The 21,369-nt window shown below is 45.4% G+C and overlaps 1 protein-coding gene across 3 annotated transcripts in view; it reads left to right on the top strand.

Moving 5' to 3' along the window:
• Positions 1 to 1,460: 1,460 nt before the first annotated feature.
• Positions 1,461 to 21,369, top strand: part of mtcl1 (microtubule crosslinking factor 1) — a 211,681-nt gene continuing 191,772 nt past the window's right edge. For 2 of the 3 annotated variants that reach the window (XM_043687777.2, XM_043687778.2), the window contains exon 1: positions 1,461 to 2,900. In XM_043687777.2, the coding sequence (XP_043543712.2) occupies positions 1,926 to 2,900 (975 nt within the window). In that variant the 5' untranslated portion in view covers positions 1,461 to 1,925. The remainder of the gene's footprint in view (positions 2,901 to 21,369) is intronic. The other variant, XM_043687776.2, reaches the window with a different exon arrangement.

Here is a 21,369-nt window from a genome sequence, read left to right on the forward strand (position 1 = left end):
GCACAGCAGGTCAGGCAGCATCCGAGGAGCAGGAGAATCGACGTTTCAGACATAAGATTCTGGAATAGTGGTGCTGGAAGAGCACATCAGTTCAGGCAGCATCCAAGGAGCGTCGAAATCGACGTTTCGGGCAAAAGCCCTTCATCAGGAATAAAGGCAGTGAGTCTGAAGTGTGGAGAGATAAGCTAGAAGAGGGTGGGGGGGGGGGGAGAAAGTAGCATAGAGTACAATGGGTGAGTGGGGGAGGGGATGAAGGTGATAGGTCAGGGAGGAGAGGGTGGAGTGGATAGGTGGAAAAGGAGATAGGCAGGTCGGACAAGTCCGGACAAGTCATGGGGACAGTGCTGAGCTGGAAGTTTGGAACTAGGGTGAGGTGGGGGAAGGGGAAATGAGGAAACTGTTGAAGTCCACATTGATGCCCTGGGGTTGAAGTGTTCCGAGGCGGAAGATGAGGTGTTCTTCCTCCAGACATCTGGTGGTGAGGGAGCAGCGGTGAAGGAGGCCCAGGACCTCCATGTCCTCGGCAGAGTGGGAGGGGGAGTTGAAATGTTGGGCCACGGACCGGTGTGGTTGATTGGTGCCCTAAAGCGTTCTGCTAGTAGGCGTCCAGTCTCCCCAATGTAGAGGAGACCGCATTGGGAGCAACGGATACAATAAATGATATTAGTGGATGTGCAAGTAAAATTTTGATGGATGTGGAAGGCTCCGTTAGGGCCTTGAATTCTTTCCTGATGAAGGGCTTATGCCTGAAACGTGTTCTCCTGTTACTCGGATGCTGCCTGACCAGCTGTGCTTTTCCAGCACCACTCTAATCTAGGATTTTATACAGTACGCGATTCGAAGGTTATGGGGAAAAGATGGGAAAATGCAGCTGAGGATAATCAGATCAGCCCATGAGCTCAATGGATAGCGGAGTGAACTCGGTGGGTGGAATGGCTTACTGCTGCGATGGTCTTATGCATTTACATAGCGCTTATTCAGGACCACTGACCAACTCAAAAGCGCTATATGTCCAATGGAGTACTTTTGAATAGCTCTCGCCATTAAAACGTGGGGAACGAATCTGTCAGTTTGCAGGCAACAAACTCACACAAATGTGTCTTTGTGACCGTAATTGAGGGATACAAATTGGCCAGGATGAAAGAGAGCGTTCAAAAAAGATGGGGAAAAAACACAATTTATTTTTAAAATGTGATTTTGTTTTCTTCCCCTGGCGTGCAGATCGAAATGAATCAATCCTAGAATGACTGGCTATCCTTAATGATGGCTCACATCAAAAGGAACGATAGGCGACTGCCCTGCAGCAACAAACAAACATATTCAACATTCAATTACACGCATATAAACAGTAAGCGTTTTTTTTTTGGGGGGGGGGGGGTAGGTGTGCACGCACGCACAACGATGCAAGCTGCCGGCTGCATTTACTACATCAGATCTGGCTCTCGATGATTGCTTTACACTGAGGGGTCTGGCTTGAATAGACACGCATGCGTTCAGCTACCGGCGTTAGGCGAGGCTGCAGTTTTTTTTTAATTTTTCTCTGTCTTAATCAGGTCGGGAGCAGAGAAGGGGGGGAGAGAGATGAGAAAAAAGCCAGGTATGGTGGAAATCTAGCCCACAACAGAGCAAGGGAGAGATTTGCTTCATCAGAGAGAGAGAGAGAGAGATACAGTGCTCGGTGCAAATCGGAGAGGGCGAGGAAATGGTCATTCATTTCCATTTGCAAATGTCGAGGCTGGTGTGTGACGGGTTTTAAATACAATTGGATCCGGGCGGTCAGCCACACTTAAGGTGGTTGGGGAGGAGGAGGAGGAGGGGGGGAAGTGAAGAAGCACAATCGTTCAGGAAGGAGTGATGCTCAGAGAAGGGGAGAGAGGGGTAGCCGGTGTGTTTTTGCAAGGGACTGGAGGAGGAGTGCGGCGGGGATGGAGACGGTGAATGGGAGCCCTGAGATCAGGCAGCAGCAGCAGCAGTACGTGGAGAGAAAGCGGCTGAACAGAGCTCCGTCCCCGGCCAGACCCCTCAAGGATCTTCACTGCCGAGCGTCTGCTGCCAAGCTCTGCCTGCCCCCCAAACCCGGAGGGTTGGTGCTGCCTTCCTCGCCCACCCTCCCTCTCTCCAAGCCCCAGCTGCAGCCCACACACCAGCAGCAGCAGCAGCACCAGCAGCTCCCGGGTCTGCTGCTGCCGCCCGCTCAGAGCCGCCTCTCCAGGAGGAGCGGGGTCCTGGGGGCGAAGGACAAAGCCTCGGCCGGGGGCAAAGCGGCCAAGTCTCCCTCGCTGTCCGCCCCCCACCCGGCCAAGAGGGTTTCCAGCTCCAAGGGGCACCCGGACAAGGGCAGGCATCACCATCACCAGCAGCAGCAGCAGGGAGGAGGGCAGCAGCAGCAGCAGCTCAGAAAAGCCAAGAAATGCCTCCTGATCGAGCCCAGCCCCGGGCTGTCAGCAGCAACAGCCCAGGCTCCATCCCCCTCTCCTCTGGCCAAGACCAGCCACACCGACAGCAGCTCAGACCTGTCCGACTGCGCTTCCGAGCCCCTCTCCGACGAGCAGCGCCCGCAAGCCGGGGAAATGACCACCACCAGCGACGCCGAGTCGGGCACCGGCTCCAGCGACGCGGAGAGCGGCAGGAGGTGCCGAGAGAGCCGGCAGCAGCAGCAGCAGCAGCAGGAGGCCGGGGCGCCCCTCGCTCCAGAGCAGCAGCAGCGCCGGTCCCCGGGTAAAGGCAGCCACCTTACCGATGGGGAACACGGACCCAAGGCCGGCAAAGCCAGGCAGGAGTCGAGGGCCGGCAACGCCTGCAGCCCGGCCACCGAGACTGTGGAAGGCGGTGGGAGGTCTCAGCACCAGGAGCTGCTCAGAGAGATCGAGGAACTCCGCTCGGAAAACGACTATCTTAAGGTGAGAGAGACAGAGACTGTTCAGACATTGCTCACAGCGCTGTCCCGCCACTAACATTACCTTCCTGTGTCTCTTTGCTAGATCATTTTTACCACCAAAATCCTCCCGTTTGTGATGGTATCCCCGTTTGATTATCTCTTCCGTGTCACCAAAAATATTTAACAGGTTTAATTATTTAATATGATTGTGTTTTGATATTTACTTCCTTCAGTGTTACACCTAACGTCCCCTTAATTATTTCCTCACTTCGATTTGAACATAGTTAAAATTCACGCAACACCAGGTTACAGTCCAACAGGTTTAATTGGAAGCACTAGCTTTCGGAGCGCCGCTCCTTGAACATGGTTTTGATCTCATTCCGCTAATTGTTTTTAAGATTTATGGTCCCCAATGACAGTAGTTTTAAATATCGTCCCTTTACAAATGAAGATGTATGATGCCCAATTATGATCTTAAATGTAGTCATTTTAAAAAATTGAACATTTCTCTCGTGTATGATCCCCAATTGCAATTTAATTTTTTAAAAATAAAATATGATAAACGATTACTATCTTAAATTTAGTTGGAGATTCCCTCAGACGTGATTCCCAATTACAATTGTAAATTTCGTCACTTTTTTGTGTCGATATACACGATACACAGTCCCTTTTTTTTGGTCAAGAAGACTCATTTATTTGTGATAAGTTTGAACGGAATCCTCCTCATTATTTAACAATTATAAAGTTAAAAAAAAAACACACAACACCAGGTTATAGTCCCAACAGGTTTATTTGGAAGCATTAGCTTTCAGAGCGCTGCTCCTTCATCAGGCACGATTATTGTTAGCGTGTTGTGTGACATCTGAAAAATACTTGTCAGGGGAATGTTTCTTATTGGGCTGAATGTATAGTTTGATGAGAAGTGGAGTTTGTGGGTAGAGTATTATGCTTTGCCGTGTCGCCTCTCCACACCAGCGCTTGTGTTTATTTTTAACATAGCTGGATCTGGTTTCAAACAGAGCCATGTATCCTGTCAGATTCGAAATGAGCCAACGGGAGATGTCTGACGGAGTGAGGGCTGGCTAGGAACTTCTGGTTGGATATCAGTTTTCTGACTCGCTTCTTAAAAGATAGCGGTTGCCGGATGGATAAATAATAGACGTTTTCGGGGTTTTTTTTGTGGGAAGGAGGGCCGTGAACCAAGGCTGTAGTTTTACATAATGAGCATTTTTTGAATGTTGGAATGACTGGTGAGACACGCAGGCACGCACACACGCACAAACCCTCATCTCAATGGGGCACCCGATGTGTGGACATTGCAAACTGTGAAATGGTCCCTCTCGGACTCATAGAGATGCACGGCACGGAAACAGACCTTTCGGTCTAATTCGACCATGCCGACCAGTCCCATTCACCAGCGTTTGGCCCATGACCTTGTAAGGGAAATCCTGATGAAGGGCTTTTGCCCGACTTTCCTGCTCCTGGGATGCTGACTGACCTGCTGTGCTTTTCCGGCACCACACTCTCGATCCATGACCTTTCCTATTCATAAACCCATCCAGATATTGTAAATGTTTTAAATGTAGTTGTACCAGCCTCCACCCCCTTCTTCTGGCAGCTCATTCTATACATACACCACCCTCTGCATGAAAAAAGTTACACCTTAGGTCCCATTTAAATCTTGCCCCTCTCACTTTAAACCTATGTCCTCTAGTTCTGGACTCCTCCAGCTTGAGGAAAAGACTGTGCCTATTCACCCTATTCATGTCCCTCATGACCTTATGAACTCCAACACTCCAGGGAAAATAGCACCAGCCTATTTAGCCTCTACCTCAGGTGTGCACGTTTTCATTGTGGACACTAGGAAAGTAGAGCATATAGATAGAGGCCTTATAATGAGCCAGATATTGCTGTCAAAGTAAAGGGTGAGACGGATGTTATGGTACTTATAGTTATTTGTACCCCAAGTTGTACAGCAAACATGCACCAGAAACTCAAAACTCCTAAAATGTTGGTGTTAGGACCGAACCCCTGTGTCAGTAACTTCACAGAAAGAAAAGCATCTCTCTCTGCCTCACTGAATTGCATTTTGCAACTTTATCAAAGAACCATAGAATCCCTACAGTGAGAAAACAGACGACTGCACCCAACAAGTCCACACTGACCCTCTGATAAGTAACCCACTCCCCTATTTACCCCTAACTAATGCTGTTACTCTTTATGACTCTAACTTACACATCCCTGAACACTATGGGCAAATTAGCTTGACCAATTCACCTGACCTGCACATCTTTGGATTGTGGGAGGAAACCAGAGCACCCGGAGGAAAACCATGCAGACACGGGGAGAATGTGCAAACGCCACACAGACAGTCACCCGAGGCTGGAATCGAAGCCTGGTCCCTGGTGCTGTGAGATAGCAGTGCTAACCATTGTGCCACCCCTTGTTAGAGCTCAGTTGGAGTATTGAATAGTGTGGGCACCACATTATAGGAAAGATATGAATGTTTTGGAGAGATGACAGAAGCGGATTACAAGAATTGTTCTAGGAATGAGAAACTTCAGTTATGAGGATTGATTAAAGCAGTTGGGTATGTTCTACTTGCACAGAAAAAGGCTGAGAAGAGATTTAATGTAGGTTTTCAATATCTTGAGCAGCTAAGTATCATAGTTAGGGAGAATCTGTTCCTGATCGTAAAAAAGATTACGAATGAGAGAATGTAGATTTAAAGTGATTTTGTGAAAGGAGCAAATATGATATGAGAAATAACTTGTTCTTTCAGCAAATGGCTAAGGCCTTGAATGCATTACTTTGGAATTATGGTGGAGGTAGATTAAACTGAGGCAACCAAATAATGCATACAAATAATGTGCAAAGGTATGGGGGAAAAGGCAGCTTTTCATGCATACCAGAAAGTGATGCTCTTTGAAGAGCTGGTGCAGAGATGATTGGCTGAATGGCCTGTTCTGCACCATAATACTTCTGCATTCCTGTGAAATCAGGATGGTGTGTGGCTTAGAGGAGAACTTGCGATGAAACAGCTGCCCTTGTCCTTCCAGATGATACTGCTGGTGGGTATGGAAAATGCTGTGTAGGGAGCCTTGTTGAATTGCTGCAGTGCATCATGTAGATGGCACACACTGCTATGACTGTGGATCAGTGGTGAAGGGAGTACAAGTTTAAGTTGGTAGATGTGTTGTCAGTCTAGTTTGCTCGATAATGCTGAACTTCTTGAATGTTGAAACTTTAGGATTTCAGGCAAGTGGGTAATATTCTGTTACCCTCCTGACCAGTGTTCATTCTAACCGTTCTCTTCTGAGTGGATCTCCGAGCATGGCATTGGGAGATAGAATCGGCAGTCATTGCTATGATCTGCGTTGCCATGCCAACGACCATGTTCAGAATGTTAGAGTGGCTGTATGCATGTTCAACTACACAACCTGAAATGTTGCAGCCCTGACAGAGTCTTGCAAATGATGGACAGGAGTTTTGGATTCAGGAGTTACTTGCTGAAGGATTCGAGTCTCGTATCTGCTCTTGTCATCACAATATTTATATGGCTGGTTCAGTTCAGTTTCTGCTCATTTGTAACCATCAGGAATGATAATGAAAAGCAACTCAGAAATGGTAATGCCATTGGGCGTCAAAGTGTGATAGTTGGATTTTCTCTTGTTAAATATGGTCTTTGTCTGACACCTGTATGTTGTGGGTGTTACTTGTCACTTATTGATGCAACTCTGAATGTTGTCTAGGTCTTTGAGGAACTTCCTCAATGTCTGAGGAGTCAGAAATTGTGCTGAACAATTTATGAATTTTCTGAATCATTAGTGAACACCCCACCTCTGAACTCAGGATGGAGGGCAGGTCATTGGTTAAGCAACTGTAGATGATTGTGCCAGGGTTCCTTGAGAAACTCCTGAAGTGAAATTATTGACGTCCAACAATCATTATTATTTTCCCTGTACTTCTTATCACTCAAGCCAATCAAGAGTTTTTCTGAAGTGGAGTGAAATGAATTGGCTGAAGACCAGCACCTCTGATGCGCAATACCTCAGAAGGAGGCCGAGATGGATCATCCACTTGGCATTTCCGGCTGAAAATCCATGCGTAAGCTTCAGTCTCTTGCACAGAGGTGTTGGATCATCCCATCATTGAGCTTGAGGATATGTGTGCCTCCTCTTACCAGGGAGTTTGATTTTCCACCATCGTTCAAGATTGGATGAGACAGGAGTGCAAGCTTAGAGCTGATCTGTTAGCTGTGTGATTGCTTAACCCTGTCCATCACTTATTGCTTAAGTTGTTTGACATGCAAGCTTCATAACATCAACATGTTAGGTATGGCTGGTGCTGTTCATGGCGTGCTCTCCTCCAGTCTCCATGCTTCCATTGGCTGATGGTGATGGTCGAAGAGAAATCAGAATTAATGTTTCGGGGTCCAGTGACCCACAGAACTAGTGGTAGTTAGGAAGAATATCAGCTTATCTGCAGAAGACAGGGTGAGGGGAGGGTTTAAGGAGTAAATGATGGTTGGGGATAGAGTCCAGAGAGAAGTACAGTTGGACAAACTAAGGAGTGGATAATGATCTGGCTAGGGGAATGAATAGCTGTTTGTGGAGACTGTTAGTGGCTAACAATAGATAGTGTGTAATGGCAGACTGCGTGATAACAAGGACTGGTGTGTGGTAGGGGGCTAGGATATGAGAGAGTTCAGGCCCTAAAATTATTGAACTCAATATTGAGTCCAGAGGGCTGCAGGTCCCCAAGCAGGAAATGAGATGCTGTTCCTCCAACTTGCACTGAGCTTTGCTGGAACACTGCAGCAAGCCTGACTGAGACAGAGAGGTTGGCGAAGGAACAGGGTGGTGTGTTAAAGTGGCAGGCAACTGGAAGCTCAGGGTCTTTTTTGCGGGCAGAACGTAGATGTTCTGCAAAGCAGACACCCAGTCAATGCTTCATTTCCCCAATGTAGAGGAGACAACATTGTGAGCAGTGAATGCAGTAGACTAGATTGTGTGAACTGCAGGTAAAATGCTGCTTCACCTGGAAGGTATGTTTGGTCCCTGAGATGCTGAGGAGGGAGGAGTAAATGGGCAGTGTTACACCTTCGGCGGTTGCAGGGGAAGGTGCTATGGGACTGTAGGGGCGTGTTGGGAGTGAAGGAAGAATGGACCAGGGAATGGTCCCTGTGCAAGGTGGACAAGTGAGGGGAGGGGAATATGTGCCTGGTGATGGCATCTCACTGGAGGTGGCAGAAATGGTGGTTGATGATCTTCTGGATGTGGATGGTGGTGGGATGGTAAGTGAGGACAAGGGGAACCTTGTCACTGTTGTGGGAGGGAAGAGAAGGGGTGAGGGCGGAAGTGTGGGAGATGGGTCAGACCTAATTAAGAGCCTTGTCAACAACGATGCTTGGGAATCCTCGGCTGTGGAAGAAGGTGGTCATTTTCGAGGCTCCCTTGTCAAAGTTGGACTCATTGGAATATATGCGACTGGTACTGGGAGAATGTAATGCAGTCTTTAGAAGAAACAGGGCACGTGGATGTATAGTCCAGGTAGCTCTGGGAGTCGGTGGGTCTATAGTAGTTTTTATTAGCTAGTTTATCTCCAGAAATGGAAACAGAAATGTCGAGAAAGGGAAAGCAGGAGTCAGAGATAGACCAGGTGAAAGTGAGAGCAGGGTGGAAAATGGAAGTGAAATCGATGAACTTTTCCAATTCTGGATGAGCGAGTGATGCATATTGATATACAATATCAGAAAAAGAATTGTGGATGAGCTGGAATATGCAATTCTGCTGATGATGCCCTAGCGCATTTCATTGATTTGTAGTTTTGAGTTGTTCGAACTGTTTGGAGTTTTCCAATACAGCATGGTGAATGCAAGACTTTGTCTCTACAAAAACTAGGTTGTGGTCACTCCTACCAATGGCCTCATGGACAGTTGGATCTGTGACAGGCAGATTGGTGTAGCTGAGATCAAATATGTTTTTTCCCCTTGTTGGTTTAATGGCCACTTGATGTTGGCAATGGTGTAGCGGCAATGTCAATGAAACATAGAAAGCAGGAGCAGAATGGGCCATTCTGCTCCACCGTTCAGGAGGATAGCAGCTAATTCTCTAACTCAATGCTATATCCTGGCTTTTCCCCCATACCTCTTAATGCCTTTCATTTCTTTAAAAAATAGGACCTATCTCTTTGCTGAATATATTTTTGTGGCTCTGTGGTAGAGAATTCCACCGGTTCACTAACCTTTTGAATGAAAAAATGTTTCCTCACCTCAGTCCTAAATGGTCTACCCGAATGTCCTCCCAGTGGCCCAGCATGGCGACTTCAGCGTGGATTTCTGGTCTCTGTGATTCCAGAGTGCTCTATATTTTGAGACTGACTCCTGGTTCTAGAGTTGTCAATCAGGGAAAACATCCTCCCTTTATCTAGTCTACTCAGCCTTGTTAGAACTTTATACACTTTAATCAGATCCCTCTCATCCTTCCAATGCTTTGATCGTGGTCTGAGTCATAGAGATGTACAGCACAGAAACAGATCCGTCGGTCCAACTCATCCATGCCAACCAGATATCCAAACATAATCTAGTCCAATTTGCCAGCACTTGCTCTAAACCTTTCCTATTCATATACCCATCCAGATGTCTTTTAAATGCTGTAATTGTACCATCCTGCATCACTTCCTCTGGCAGCTCATTCCATACACGTACAACCCTCTGTGTGAAAAAGTTGCCCCTTAGGTATCTTTTATATCTTTCCCCTCTCACCCTAAACCTATGCCCTCTGGTTCTGGACTCCCCCACCCCAGGGAAAAGACCTTGTCTATTTATCCTATCCATGCCCCTCATGATTTTATAAACCTCTATAAGGTCACCCCCCAGCCTCCGACGTTCCAGGGAAAACAGCCCTAGCCTATTCAGCCTCTCCCGATAACTCAAACCCTCCAATCCTGGCAACATCCTTGTAAATCATTTCTGAACTCTTTCAAGCTTCACAACATCTTTCCTATAGCAGGGAGACCAGAATTGAATGCAATATTCCAAAAGTGGCCTAACTGATGGCCTGTACAGCTGTAACATAATCTCTCAACTCCTTTACTCAATGCTTGAAGCAATAAAGGAAAGCATACCAAATGCCGCCTTCACTATCCTATCAACCTGCGATTCTACTTTCAAGGTACAATGAGCCTGCACTCCAAGGTCTCTTTGTTCAACCACACTCCCCAGGACTTTACCATACATTTATTGCCCATCAGAAGGCAATGGAGAACTGTAGCCTTGAATCATGCAGTCCATTCTTTTGTAGGTAGACTGGCAAATCTGAGTGAGCTCCAGAAGTTTGACCCAGTGACACTGGGATCTTTCCAAATCAGATGGTGCGTGGCTTGGAGGGGAATTTTCAGATGGTGGTGTTCTCATTTTTTTCTGCCCTTGTCCTCCGTACTGGTAGTGTGTTGGTTAGAAGATGTTGTCTAAGGTGCATTGGTGAATTTCTGCAGTGCATTTGTGGATGGTACACACTGCTACTACTGAGTGTCAATGGGGAGGGTGAATGTTTGTGGATTCAAACCTACTAGTTAAGTGGGCTTCATTGTCCTCAATGGTATCAAGCTTCTTGTGTTGTCAGAACTGCCTTCATCCAATTAAGTACATTAAGGACAAAAAGGTAACGAGGGAGAGAATAGGGCTCCTCAAAGGTCAACAAGGCGGCCTTTGTGTGGAGCTACAGAAGATGGGGCAGATACTAAAAGAGTATTTCGCATCCGTATTTACTCTGGAAAAGGACATGGAAGATATAGACTGTCGGGAAATAGATGGTGACATCTTGCAAAATGTCCATATTACAGAAGAGGAAGTGCTGGATGTCTTGAAATGCATAAAAGAGGATAAATCCCCAGGACCTGATCAGGTGTACCCTAGAACTCTGTGGGAAGCTAGAGAGGTGATTGCTGGGCCTCTTACTGAGATATTTGTTTCATCAATAGTCACAGGTGAGGTGCCGGAAGACTGGAGGTCGGCTACCGTGATGCCACTGTTTAAGAAAGGTGATAAGGACAAACCAGGGAACGAGAGACCAGTGAGCCTGACGTCAGTGGTGGGCAAGTTGTTGGAGGGAATCCTGAGGGACAGGATGTACATGTATTTGGAAAGAGCTGAAAATGTGTTGCTGGAAAAGCGCAGCAGGTCAGGCAGCATCCAGGGAACAGTTCCCTGGATGCTGCCTGACCTGCTGCACTTTTCCAGCAACACATTTTCAGCTCTGATCTCCAGCATCTGCAGACCTTACTTTCTCTTCATGTATTTGGAAAGGCAAGGACTGATTGGGGAAAGGCAACATGATTTTGTGCGTGGGAAGTCATGTCTCACAAACTTGATTGAGTTTTTTGAAGAAGCAACAAAGAGGATTGATGAGCAGAGAGTGGTAGATGTGATCTATATGGACTTCAGTAAGGCATTTAACAAGGTTCCCAATGGGAGACTCGTTAGCAAGGTTAGATCGCATGGAATACAAGGAGAACTCGCCATTTGGATACAGAACTGGTCCAAAGGTAGAAGACAGATGTTTGTGGTGGTGGAGGATTGTTTTTCAGACTGGAGGCCTGTGACCAGTGGAATGCCATAAGGATCGGTGCTGGGTCAACTACTTTTCATCATTTACATAAATGATTTGGATGTGAGCATAAGAGGTATAGTTAGTAAGTTTGTAGATGACACCTTACTGAATGCCTTACTGAAGTCCATTGGAGGTGTAGTGGACAGCGAAGAAGGTTACCTCAGATTACAACGGTATCTTGATCAGATGGGCCAATGGGCTCAGAAGTGGTAGGTAGAGTTTAATTTAGATAAATGTGAGGTGCTGCATTTTGGGAAAGCAAATCTTAGTAGGATTTATACACTTAATGGTAAGGTCCTAGAGAGTGTTGCTGAACAAAGAGATCTTGGAGTACAGGTTCATAGCTCCTTGAAAGTGAAGTCACAGGTAGATAGGATAGTGAAGAAGGCATTTGGTATGCTTTCTTTTATTGGTCAGAGTATTGAGTGCAGGAGTTGGGAGGTCATGTTGCGGTTGTACAGGGCATTGGTTAGGCCACTTTTGGAATACTGCGTGCAATTCTGGTCTCCTTCCTATCGGAAAGATGTTGTCAAACTTGAAAGGGTTCAGAAAGATTTACAAGGATGTTGCCAGGGTTGGAGGATTTGAGCTATGGGGAGAGGCTGAACAGGCTGGGGCTGTCTTCCCTGGAGTGTCAGAGGCTGAGGGGTGACCTTATAGAGGTTTACAAAATTATGAGGGGCATGGATAGGGTAAATATACAAAGTCTTTTCCCTGGGGTGGGGGAATCCAGAACTCGAGGGCATAGGTTTAGGGTGAGAGGGGAATGATATAAAAGAGACCTGAGGGGCAACGTTTTCACACACAGAGTTGTACGTGTATGGAATGAGCTGCCAGAGGATGTGGTGGACGCTAGTACATTTGCAGCATTTAAAAGGCATCTGGAAGGGTATATGAATAGGAAGGGTTTGGAGGGACATGGGCCAGGTGCTGGCAGGTGGGACTAGATTGGGTTGGGATATCTGGTCGGCATGGACAAGTTGGATCGAAGGGTCTGTTTTCGTGCTGTACATCTCTATAACTCTATAACTAATTAAGTGTGTAAGTCCTGCTCTGATTTGCCTTTCCAAAATGCAGCACCTTGCATTTATCTAAATTAAACTCCATCTGCACTCCTCAGCCCATTGGCCCTTCTGATCAAGATCTTACTGTACTCTGAGGTAACCTTCTTAGCTCTCCACTACACCTCCAACTTTTGCGTCATCTACAAACTTGCTAACTATATGTTCACATCCAAATCATTTATATAAATGAAAAACAGTGGACCTAGCACTAATCCTTGTGGCACACGTTGTGGTCACAGGCCTCCAGTCTGAAAAACAACCCTCCAGCACCACCCTCTGTCTTCTACCTTTGAGCCAGTTCTGTACCCAAATGGCTAGTTCTCCCTGTATTCCATGAGATCTAACCTTGCTAATCAGTCTCCCATGAGGAACCTTAGTTGAACGCCTTACTGAAGTCCATATAGATCACATCTATCGCTCTGCCCTCATCAATTCTCTTTGTTACTTCTTCAAAAAACTCAATCAAGTTCCATGAGACATTATTTTTTCACGGATAAAGCCATGTTGACTATCTTTAATTAGTCCTTGACTTTCCAAATACATGAAAATCCTGTCCCTCAGGATTTCCTCCGACAACATGCCCACCACCGATGTCAGGCTCACCAGTCTATAGTACCCTGGCTTTTCCTTACCACCCTTCATAAACAGTGGTACCACGTTAGCCAAGCTCCAGTCTTCTGCCACCTCACCTGTGACTATCGATGATACAAATATCTCATCAAGGGGTCCAGCAATAACTTCCCTAGCTTCCCACAGAGGTCTAGGGTACACCTGATCAGGTCCTGGGGATTTATCCACTTTCATGCTTTTCAAGGCATCCCTTTTCTCAAACATTTGCTAAGCCATTTCAGAGACCATTCAAGACCATGTCGGCCAGACCAGGTAAGGATGTCAGAATTTCCTTCCCTAAAGGACATTAATGAACCAGATGAGTTCTTACAACTACTGATAATGGTTTAATGGTTACCATTAGACCAGCTGTTTTTCTTTCTTTACTTTACAGTTTTATTAATTAAATTCACATTTGGTCATCTTAAATGATGCCATTCGAATCAAGGTTCCCAGAATATTAACCTTTTTAGAATACTAGTCCATTGACAATATCACTACCATCAAAGGGTCTCATTCCTACAGCTTTTAATTGTTGTTGAAGTTTTTTATTTAAAAAATTCAAACAAAAATAAAAGAAGCTTAACGTCTACTCTCTGTCCTTTATTTTGCAGTCTTTCTGAACCTCTCTCTTTATTTTTCTTTTGTACCTGATTTGACATTGAATTTACCCACTTCTTTATTCCATTTCCACCTTGGTTCTTGTAATGTCTAGTTCCTAACACTTCTGTCTGACTGATTAAGACCATAAGACATAGGAGTGGAAGTAAGGCCATTCGACCCATCAAGTCCACTCCGCCATTTAATCATGGCTGATGGGCATTTCAACTCCACTTACCTGCATTCTCCACGTAGCCCTTAATTCCTTGTGACATCAAGAATTTATCCATCTCTGCCTTGAAGACATTTAGCGTCCCGGCCTCCACAGCACTCTGTGGCAATGAATTCCACAGGCCCACCACTCTCTGGCTGAAGAAATGTCTCCGCATTTCTGTTCTGAATTGACCCCCTCTAATTTTAAGGCTGTGCCCACGGGTCCTAGTCTCTCCGCCTAACGGAAACAATTTCTTAGCGTCCACCCTTTCCAAGCCATGTATAATCTTGTAAGTTTCTATTAGATCTCCCCTTAACCTTCTAAACTCCAATGAGTACAATCCCAGGATCCTCAGCCGTTCGTATGTTAGACCTACCATTCCAGGGATCATCCGTGTGAATCTCCGCTGGACACGCTCCAGTGCCAGTATGTCCCTCCTGAGGTGTGGGGCCCTAGGTCCAAAATGGCCTGCTCCCTTGTGGGCTCCATGACAAGCTGTTCCAAAAAGCCATCCTGTAAGCATTCCAAGAATTCCCTTTCTTTGGATCCACTGGCAAGATTATTTACCCAGTCCACCTGCATATTGAAGTCCCCCATGATCGCCTTTCTGACATGCCTTTTCTATTTCCCGGTACATGTTGTGCCCCTGGTCCTGACCACTGTTAGGAGGTCTGTACATAACTCCCATTATGGTTTTTTTGCCTTTGTGGTTCCTCAATTCCACCTACACAGACTCCACATCATCCGACCCTATGTCATTCAGTGCCATAGATTTAATTTTGTTCTTAACTAACAAGGCCACCCCGCCCCCTCTGCCCACCTCCCTGTCTTTTCGATAAGTTGTAAATCCTTGGATGTTTACCTGCCAGTCCTGAACCCTCTGCAACCATGTCTCTGTGATGCCTACCACATCATAATCATTCACGATGATCTGTGCCGTTAGTACATCTACTTTGTTACGAATGCTACGAGTATTCAGGTAAAGTGCCTTAATGCTAACATTCTTATCATTAGAGATATTGGAAGTCATAAGATGTCCTAAGTTATCCTTCCTTTTTGTTGCATTCCTAATCTGCCTCAAGGTTAAATCCACCTGCATACATGCTATCCTCCTGCTTATCTTTCTATTTAACTCCATACTCCCTGTTGCTTTCACTTTCCCTTCCCCCAACTCAGAAGTTTAAAGTCCTACTGACCACCCTATTTATCCTCTTCGCTTGAAAATTGGTACCAGATCGGTTCAGGTGGAGACCATCCCAACGGTACAGATCCCCCCCGGTTCCAAAACTGATGCCAATGCCCCATGAAATGGAATCTCTCTTTCCCACACCAATCCCTTAGCCACGTGTTTACTTCCCTAATTTTCTTATCCCTATGCCAATTGGCATGTGGCTCAGGCAGTAATCCGGAGATTATGACCCTTGAGGACCTGTGCTTCAATTTCCTTCCTAGTGCTTGATAATCCCCAAACAGGTCCTCTGCCCTAGCTTTGCCTATGTTGTTAGTCCCAACGACTGGATCCTCCCCCTCCCGCTCCAATATCCTTTCAAGCCGGCCGGAGATGTCCCGCAGCCTGGCACCGGGCAGGCAATACACCATGTGAGACTCCCGATCCGGCTTGCATAGGATACTATCTGTCCCCCTAATTATAGAATCCCCTATAACAACTACTTGTCTTTTTGCTCCCCCCTCTTGAATGGCCTTCTGCACCATGGTGCCGTGGTCACCTGGCTCATCCTGTCCAGAGCCCTTTTCCTCATCCGTATAGGGAGCAAGAATCTCATACCTGTCGGGCAAGGTCAAGGGCTGTGGCTCCTGCACTCCTGAACTCAGGTTCTCCCTGTCTGCCTCACTTACAGTCACACTCTGATGTCCCTGATCACTAACTGAATGTGAATTACTTAATCTCCCAGGTGTGACTGCCTCCTGAAACAAAGCATCCAGGTAACTCTCCCCCTCCCGGATGTGCCGCAGTGTTTGAAGCTCAGATTCCAGATCATCAACTCTGAGCCGGAGTTCTTCCAGCAACCAACACTTGCTGCAGATGTGGTCACTGCCATTCACATGGGATCAGCCAGCTCCCACATCATACAGCTACAGCACATCACCTGCCCAGCCATCTCTGCTTAGTTAATTACTTTATTACTTTGTATAGGTTTGAGTTAAAATACTTTCTGATACCTCTCTGCTATAGTCTTTTTCTAAAAACCAATTAATATATAAACCATAAAAAGTAAATTTTTAACCATTCACCGATAAAGAAATAGAAAATCCTTACCATAACAAACCAGACTCCTATTTTTGGTTAGAGGGGTGTGGGAGACACAGCATGTGTAGTGTCTTGGGTTCGGCCACTGCCCAGATATATTACCGGCAGTCCCCTGGTCGTCGCTCCCGCTCTTCCTACTTATTAACTAGGTTAAAGGAGGAGGACGGGTGGGAGACACTACAGTAGTAGAATCTCGGGTTTAGCCGTCTTGCTGATATATATGGTCACTGCTTTCCTTCCCGGCTGCCCCTCCGGTCCACATCACTTTCACCGCTGCTCCCGTTCCTTCTCCGCTGCTACTCGCACTTAAAATGGCCGTTGGCATTGAAGGGTGAGTATTTGTACTCACTGCTTACCTTCCCGGCTACTCCTCTGGTCCCCGTCACTTCCTCCGCTGCTCCCGCTACTTCTGTGAAAGAGAAAAACACAGCTGCCCGCTACCGGTAAGTAATTTTAATAAAAACTGCCTTACCTTATCTGCAGTCTTCCGAGTTCGTCCTACCTCCGCTGCTGCTCGCACTTTGTGGAGATACACAGTTGTTTATCTGATCTCTCACATAAAAGATGCCTGGTTTTCCCTTCCTACGATGTTATCAGCTCGCAGGTTCCTCACACAAACTATTTAACAATCTGAACATGCCAAGCAATGATGAATTAGTGGCAGACGCCATTAGATGCCCTGTGACAGCCAGTTTTGACCTAGTGATGATAAAAAAGAAAATCACATGGAGTGTCTGTCTGGGTGATGCATATCGCTGTCGACAAGTTGACAGTTTGCTACAAGTCAGTTAATGTCCTAACTCCGTATTCCTTATTAGCCAGCTGGGGCCACAGTAACACACTCACATTCCAGATAATAATGAGTGGCTTTATATCATCTGTATGTATTGCTGTGCAGCACATTGAGCCCAAAGGTCCTTTTTAATAGTATTCTGGCTAGATGACTGGTCTCCTCACAAAGCTCTTATAACTAAAGCTTATTCATATTCTGCTAGGTTCATTTACATATTCTTTGTTATGGAGACTGCAGGAGATAGTGCCCCTCATCTTTATATTGCAGCGTGAAACAGCCATTTGTGGCCACATTGGATGAACAGACCTGGTTCATAATCAGCGGTGCATTGTTTAAATTTACTTTATATGAACAGATCTAGAATGTTGGGAAGTGCTAACTTTGAATTCACATGAAACTGCTTAATTCCCGTTTGTTTGCAGCATTGGTTTGTAGCACCAGTTTGGGTTGTAAAAATAACATATTCAAAAGTTTTTTTCTAATACATTTTCAAAAAATAACTCTTCTGTTGCCAATGGCTGGACTCCAGATTTTGCTGGAGTGGCTCCAGTCTTGGTGTGTACAGCCTGGTGTAGTACTGCACACACAGCTTATGATTGTGTTGTCTACATATGCTGAATATCTATTTATACACTGTAATATGTATCAGAGCTTATGTCTGTGTGACCACATAGACATATGGATATCATAGAGAGATACATGTATATTCAATGGATATAATTGATGGTTGATTTCTATTTAATTTCTACAGCCACAATACAGGACACATTTTCATTGAATGTCTTTCCAGTTGCCAAAAGGCTGTATAATATCTATCATCAATAATCATTAGGTTTATATAGCACATCAATAGCAGTACTCAAGGGAACAATTGAATTTTGATCACTATACTTCAATGTTGTACCAGTAAACTTGTTGTATGATACATCCAATTTATCACGTCAAACTACACCCACCACAACTGACTGTCTGCAGTCAACAACACTTCAAATGGGCATTTCCCTCCCTGTCATATCCACTCTAAAATCATCACATAAACAGGATGATATACAGAGAGAGTTGTTCAGTGAGTTTTATTCCTGAAGGAAAGTATGTTGGATAATTTCAGAGGGGAACACTTCGAGAGTATTCCATTTATTAATTTTGCTGCTGGCTTCTGAATGATATAAAGTTCACTTATATTTTAGCAGTGGAGCTTGTGTAGCACAGGCCATTTACATTAATAATTCAGACGAAAAGATGGAGAGTTTTGAATCTAGGTTTACTGGCAATACAAAGCCAGGTGAGAATGTAAACTATGCAGTTGTGAGTTGTAAATTACTGCAAAGGTAGGTTAAGGGAATGTGTAACAGGATGGTATATAATGTGAAGAAGTGAGACGATTCAAAAAGCCAAAGGGTGGCATGGTGGCTCAGTGGTTAGCACTGCTGCCTCACAACACCAGGGACCCAGGTATGATTCCTGCCTTGGGTGACTGTCTGTGTGGAGTTTGCACATTCTCTCCGTGTGGGTTTCCTCCTACAATCCAAAGATGTGCAGGTCAAGTGAATTAGCCATGTTAAATTCCCCGTAGTCTAGATTAGAGTGGTGCTGGAAAAGCACAGCTGGTCAGGCAGCATCCAAGGAGCTGGAAAGTCTTCGTTTTGGGCAAAAGCCCTTCATCAGGAATAGAGGCAGGGTGCCTGCAGAGTGGAGAGATAAATGAGAGGGGGGTGGGGGTGGGGAGAAAGTAGCATAGAGTACAATAGGTGAGTGGGGATGGAGGTGATAGGTCAGAGAGGAGGGTGGAGTGGATAGGTGGAAAGAAAGATAAGCAGGTAGGTCAGGTCATGGGGACGGTGCTGAGCTGGAAGGTTGGAACTAGGGTGAGGTGGGGGAAGGGGAAATGAGGAAACTGGTGAAGTCCACATTGATGCCCTGGGGTTGTCCGAGGCGGAAGATGAGGCGTTCTTCCTCCAGGCATCCCACTCCCACTCCCATTCACCTATCGTACTCTATGCTACTTTCTCCCCACTCCCACCCCCCTCTCTTTATCTCTCCACCCTGCAGGCACCCTGCCTCTATTCCTGAAACATCGATTTTCCTGCTCCTTGGATGCTGCCTGACCGGCTGTGCTTTTCCAGCACCACTCTAATCTAGACTCTGGTTTCCAGCATCTGCAGTCCTTGTTTTTACTAAGTTCCCCTTAGCGTTAGGTGCATTGGTCAAGGGTAGATATAGGTAGGGGAATGGGGTTGTGTGGGTTACTCGTCGGAGGGTCGGTGTGGACTTGTTGGGCTGTAGGGAATCTAACTGCAGATGCTGGATATGTTGAGATTTTCCAGCAATTTCTGGTTGATGTTATTCACTTTGGTAGTAAATCAATTTATTTTAAATCTTACATTTTAATGTTCAGAGAGATCTGGGTGTAGTCATATGTGGAATGAAGAAAGTTAACATGCAGACAGAGTAAACAATTAGGAAGACAAATGCTACATTGACCTTTATTGTAAGGTGACGGGAGTATATGAATTAAGACATCTTGGTACAATTATACAGGGCATTGATGAGAGCATGCTTGGAGTACAGTATGCAGTATGGTCTTCGTAGCCAAGAAAGGAAATTGTTGTATTGCAAGTTCACTAAATTGGTCCTTGGGATGGGTAGGTTGTCCTGTAATGAGAGGCTGAATAAATCAGGCCCACATTTTTTGGAGTTCAGAAGGATGTGAGGTGATCTCATTGAAACATAGAAGATTCTGAAGGGGCTCGATGGGGTGTATCCTGAGAAGTTGTTTGCCCTGGTGAATTTAGTCCATGGGACAACAGTCTCAGTTAGGGTGATTGGTTAGGATTGAGATGAGGAGAGACTTCTTCATTTAAAGGATTGTGAGTCCATGAAATTCTCTACCCCAGAGAGTTGTTGTTCAATCCAGTTTCACAGCCGAGATCGAGAGATGTTTGGTCCCTCATGGAATCCAGAGCAGGCAGAAAAATGGAGTTGAGGGGGGGATGGTCAGCAGCATTCCCTCTAAGCTGCAAGGCTGTACGGGTGTGCAGCTGCTCTAATGCCCTGTGCATGGCGATTGGCATCAGCATGCCAATCATGGCATTGATTTGCAGTTTCAGAAGTTGTTGCTACACCTTGACTCTGCAGACACATGAAGCCAGTAAGAAAATCAGTGGGAAGGTTGATGGTTAGCCATGATTCTGTTGAATGGTGGAACAGGCTTGAGGACTGGTGTTGTCTACTTCTGCTCTTGCCTCTTATCTTTGAATATTAAAAGCCATTCAAATATGCTTGAAACCATGGTTATGACTGATGCTATCAGTTAGCTGGCAGTCATTAAGAGGAATTTATAATGGTGTATTTATGACTGTTCAGTATTGAATATTGCGGAGATTTGTTTTATTTAGCTACTTTGATCTTGCAGTTTGACCATAGAGTTAATTTAAAAATACAATGACAGGCAGTGGCCTTGTGTAAATGTGAGAATGTATGGACTTCATTTGGGGTCAGCGACAGAGCAAAATGTTTGGTGGTTGTGGTATTAAGACACCAGAATATGTGCGTGTGGTTACAGCTGATGCTCATGTAATGTCGACCATCTGCAGACACCTGTTTGATTTTCTTTCCTCTCCCAACTGCTGCCTATTTTTGGGAAAGTTATTCTGGTCAGGTTGCTAATTTTGTCTTCTTGCAATATATTCTGAAATGTGGATATTTATCGTGTCACATTTTCAGCCACACAAGTTGGATAAGTAGTGTTGAGTTTGCAAATGGCGAATACACTTATCATAAAAGTGGTACTTCCACATAACTTGTAAAGTGAACTGGTTAATTCCAGTGCAAAAGATGTTCAGAGCAATGTGCTGTGTTGAGGATTACTTTATGGAGTTTGCAAGATGGAATTCTTGCCCTTCCCAGTGAATCAACTCTTTTCTATCACTTTGATTTGTGCACAAATTAATTTCATGTTTTCACACTGATCCTCTAAATTCATGGAGAATCCTGCTTCTCCTTATATGAGATGGCTTGGAAAGATGTAGGCTGCATGCTTCACAATCCCGCAGATGTGGCTACATTTTATAATGCACTTCCACTGGAGCTTGCAGCAACCCCTGCAGAATCCTCGAATTTGCATTTCTGAATAATTGCAATCAGTCATTGAAACACCGCAGCATCAAATGAGGCTGATCAACCCATCATGTATATGATAGACCTTAGCAGCTATATTCCATTCCCCTGTCACTTCCTGTCAGATTTCCCCTCTTAAGTTATTTGAAAGCCTACTTGTGAAACTGCTTCCCTCACCCTTCTGGGCAGTGCATTCCAGGTCATCATTTGCTGG

This window comes from Chiloscyllium plagiosum, unplaced genomic scaffold (genome assembly GCF_037043375.1).
Source record: "Chiloscyllium plagiosum isolate Xiang-an unplaced genomic scaffold, Cpla_swu_hap1 HiC_scaffold_4, whole genome shotgun sequence".
Classification (NCBI taxonomy): domain Eukaryota; kingdom Metazoa; phylum Chordata; class Chondrichthyes; order Orectolobiformes; family Hemiscylliidae; genus Chiloscyllium; species Chiloscyllium plagiosum.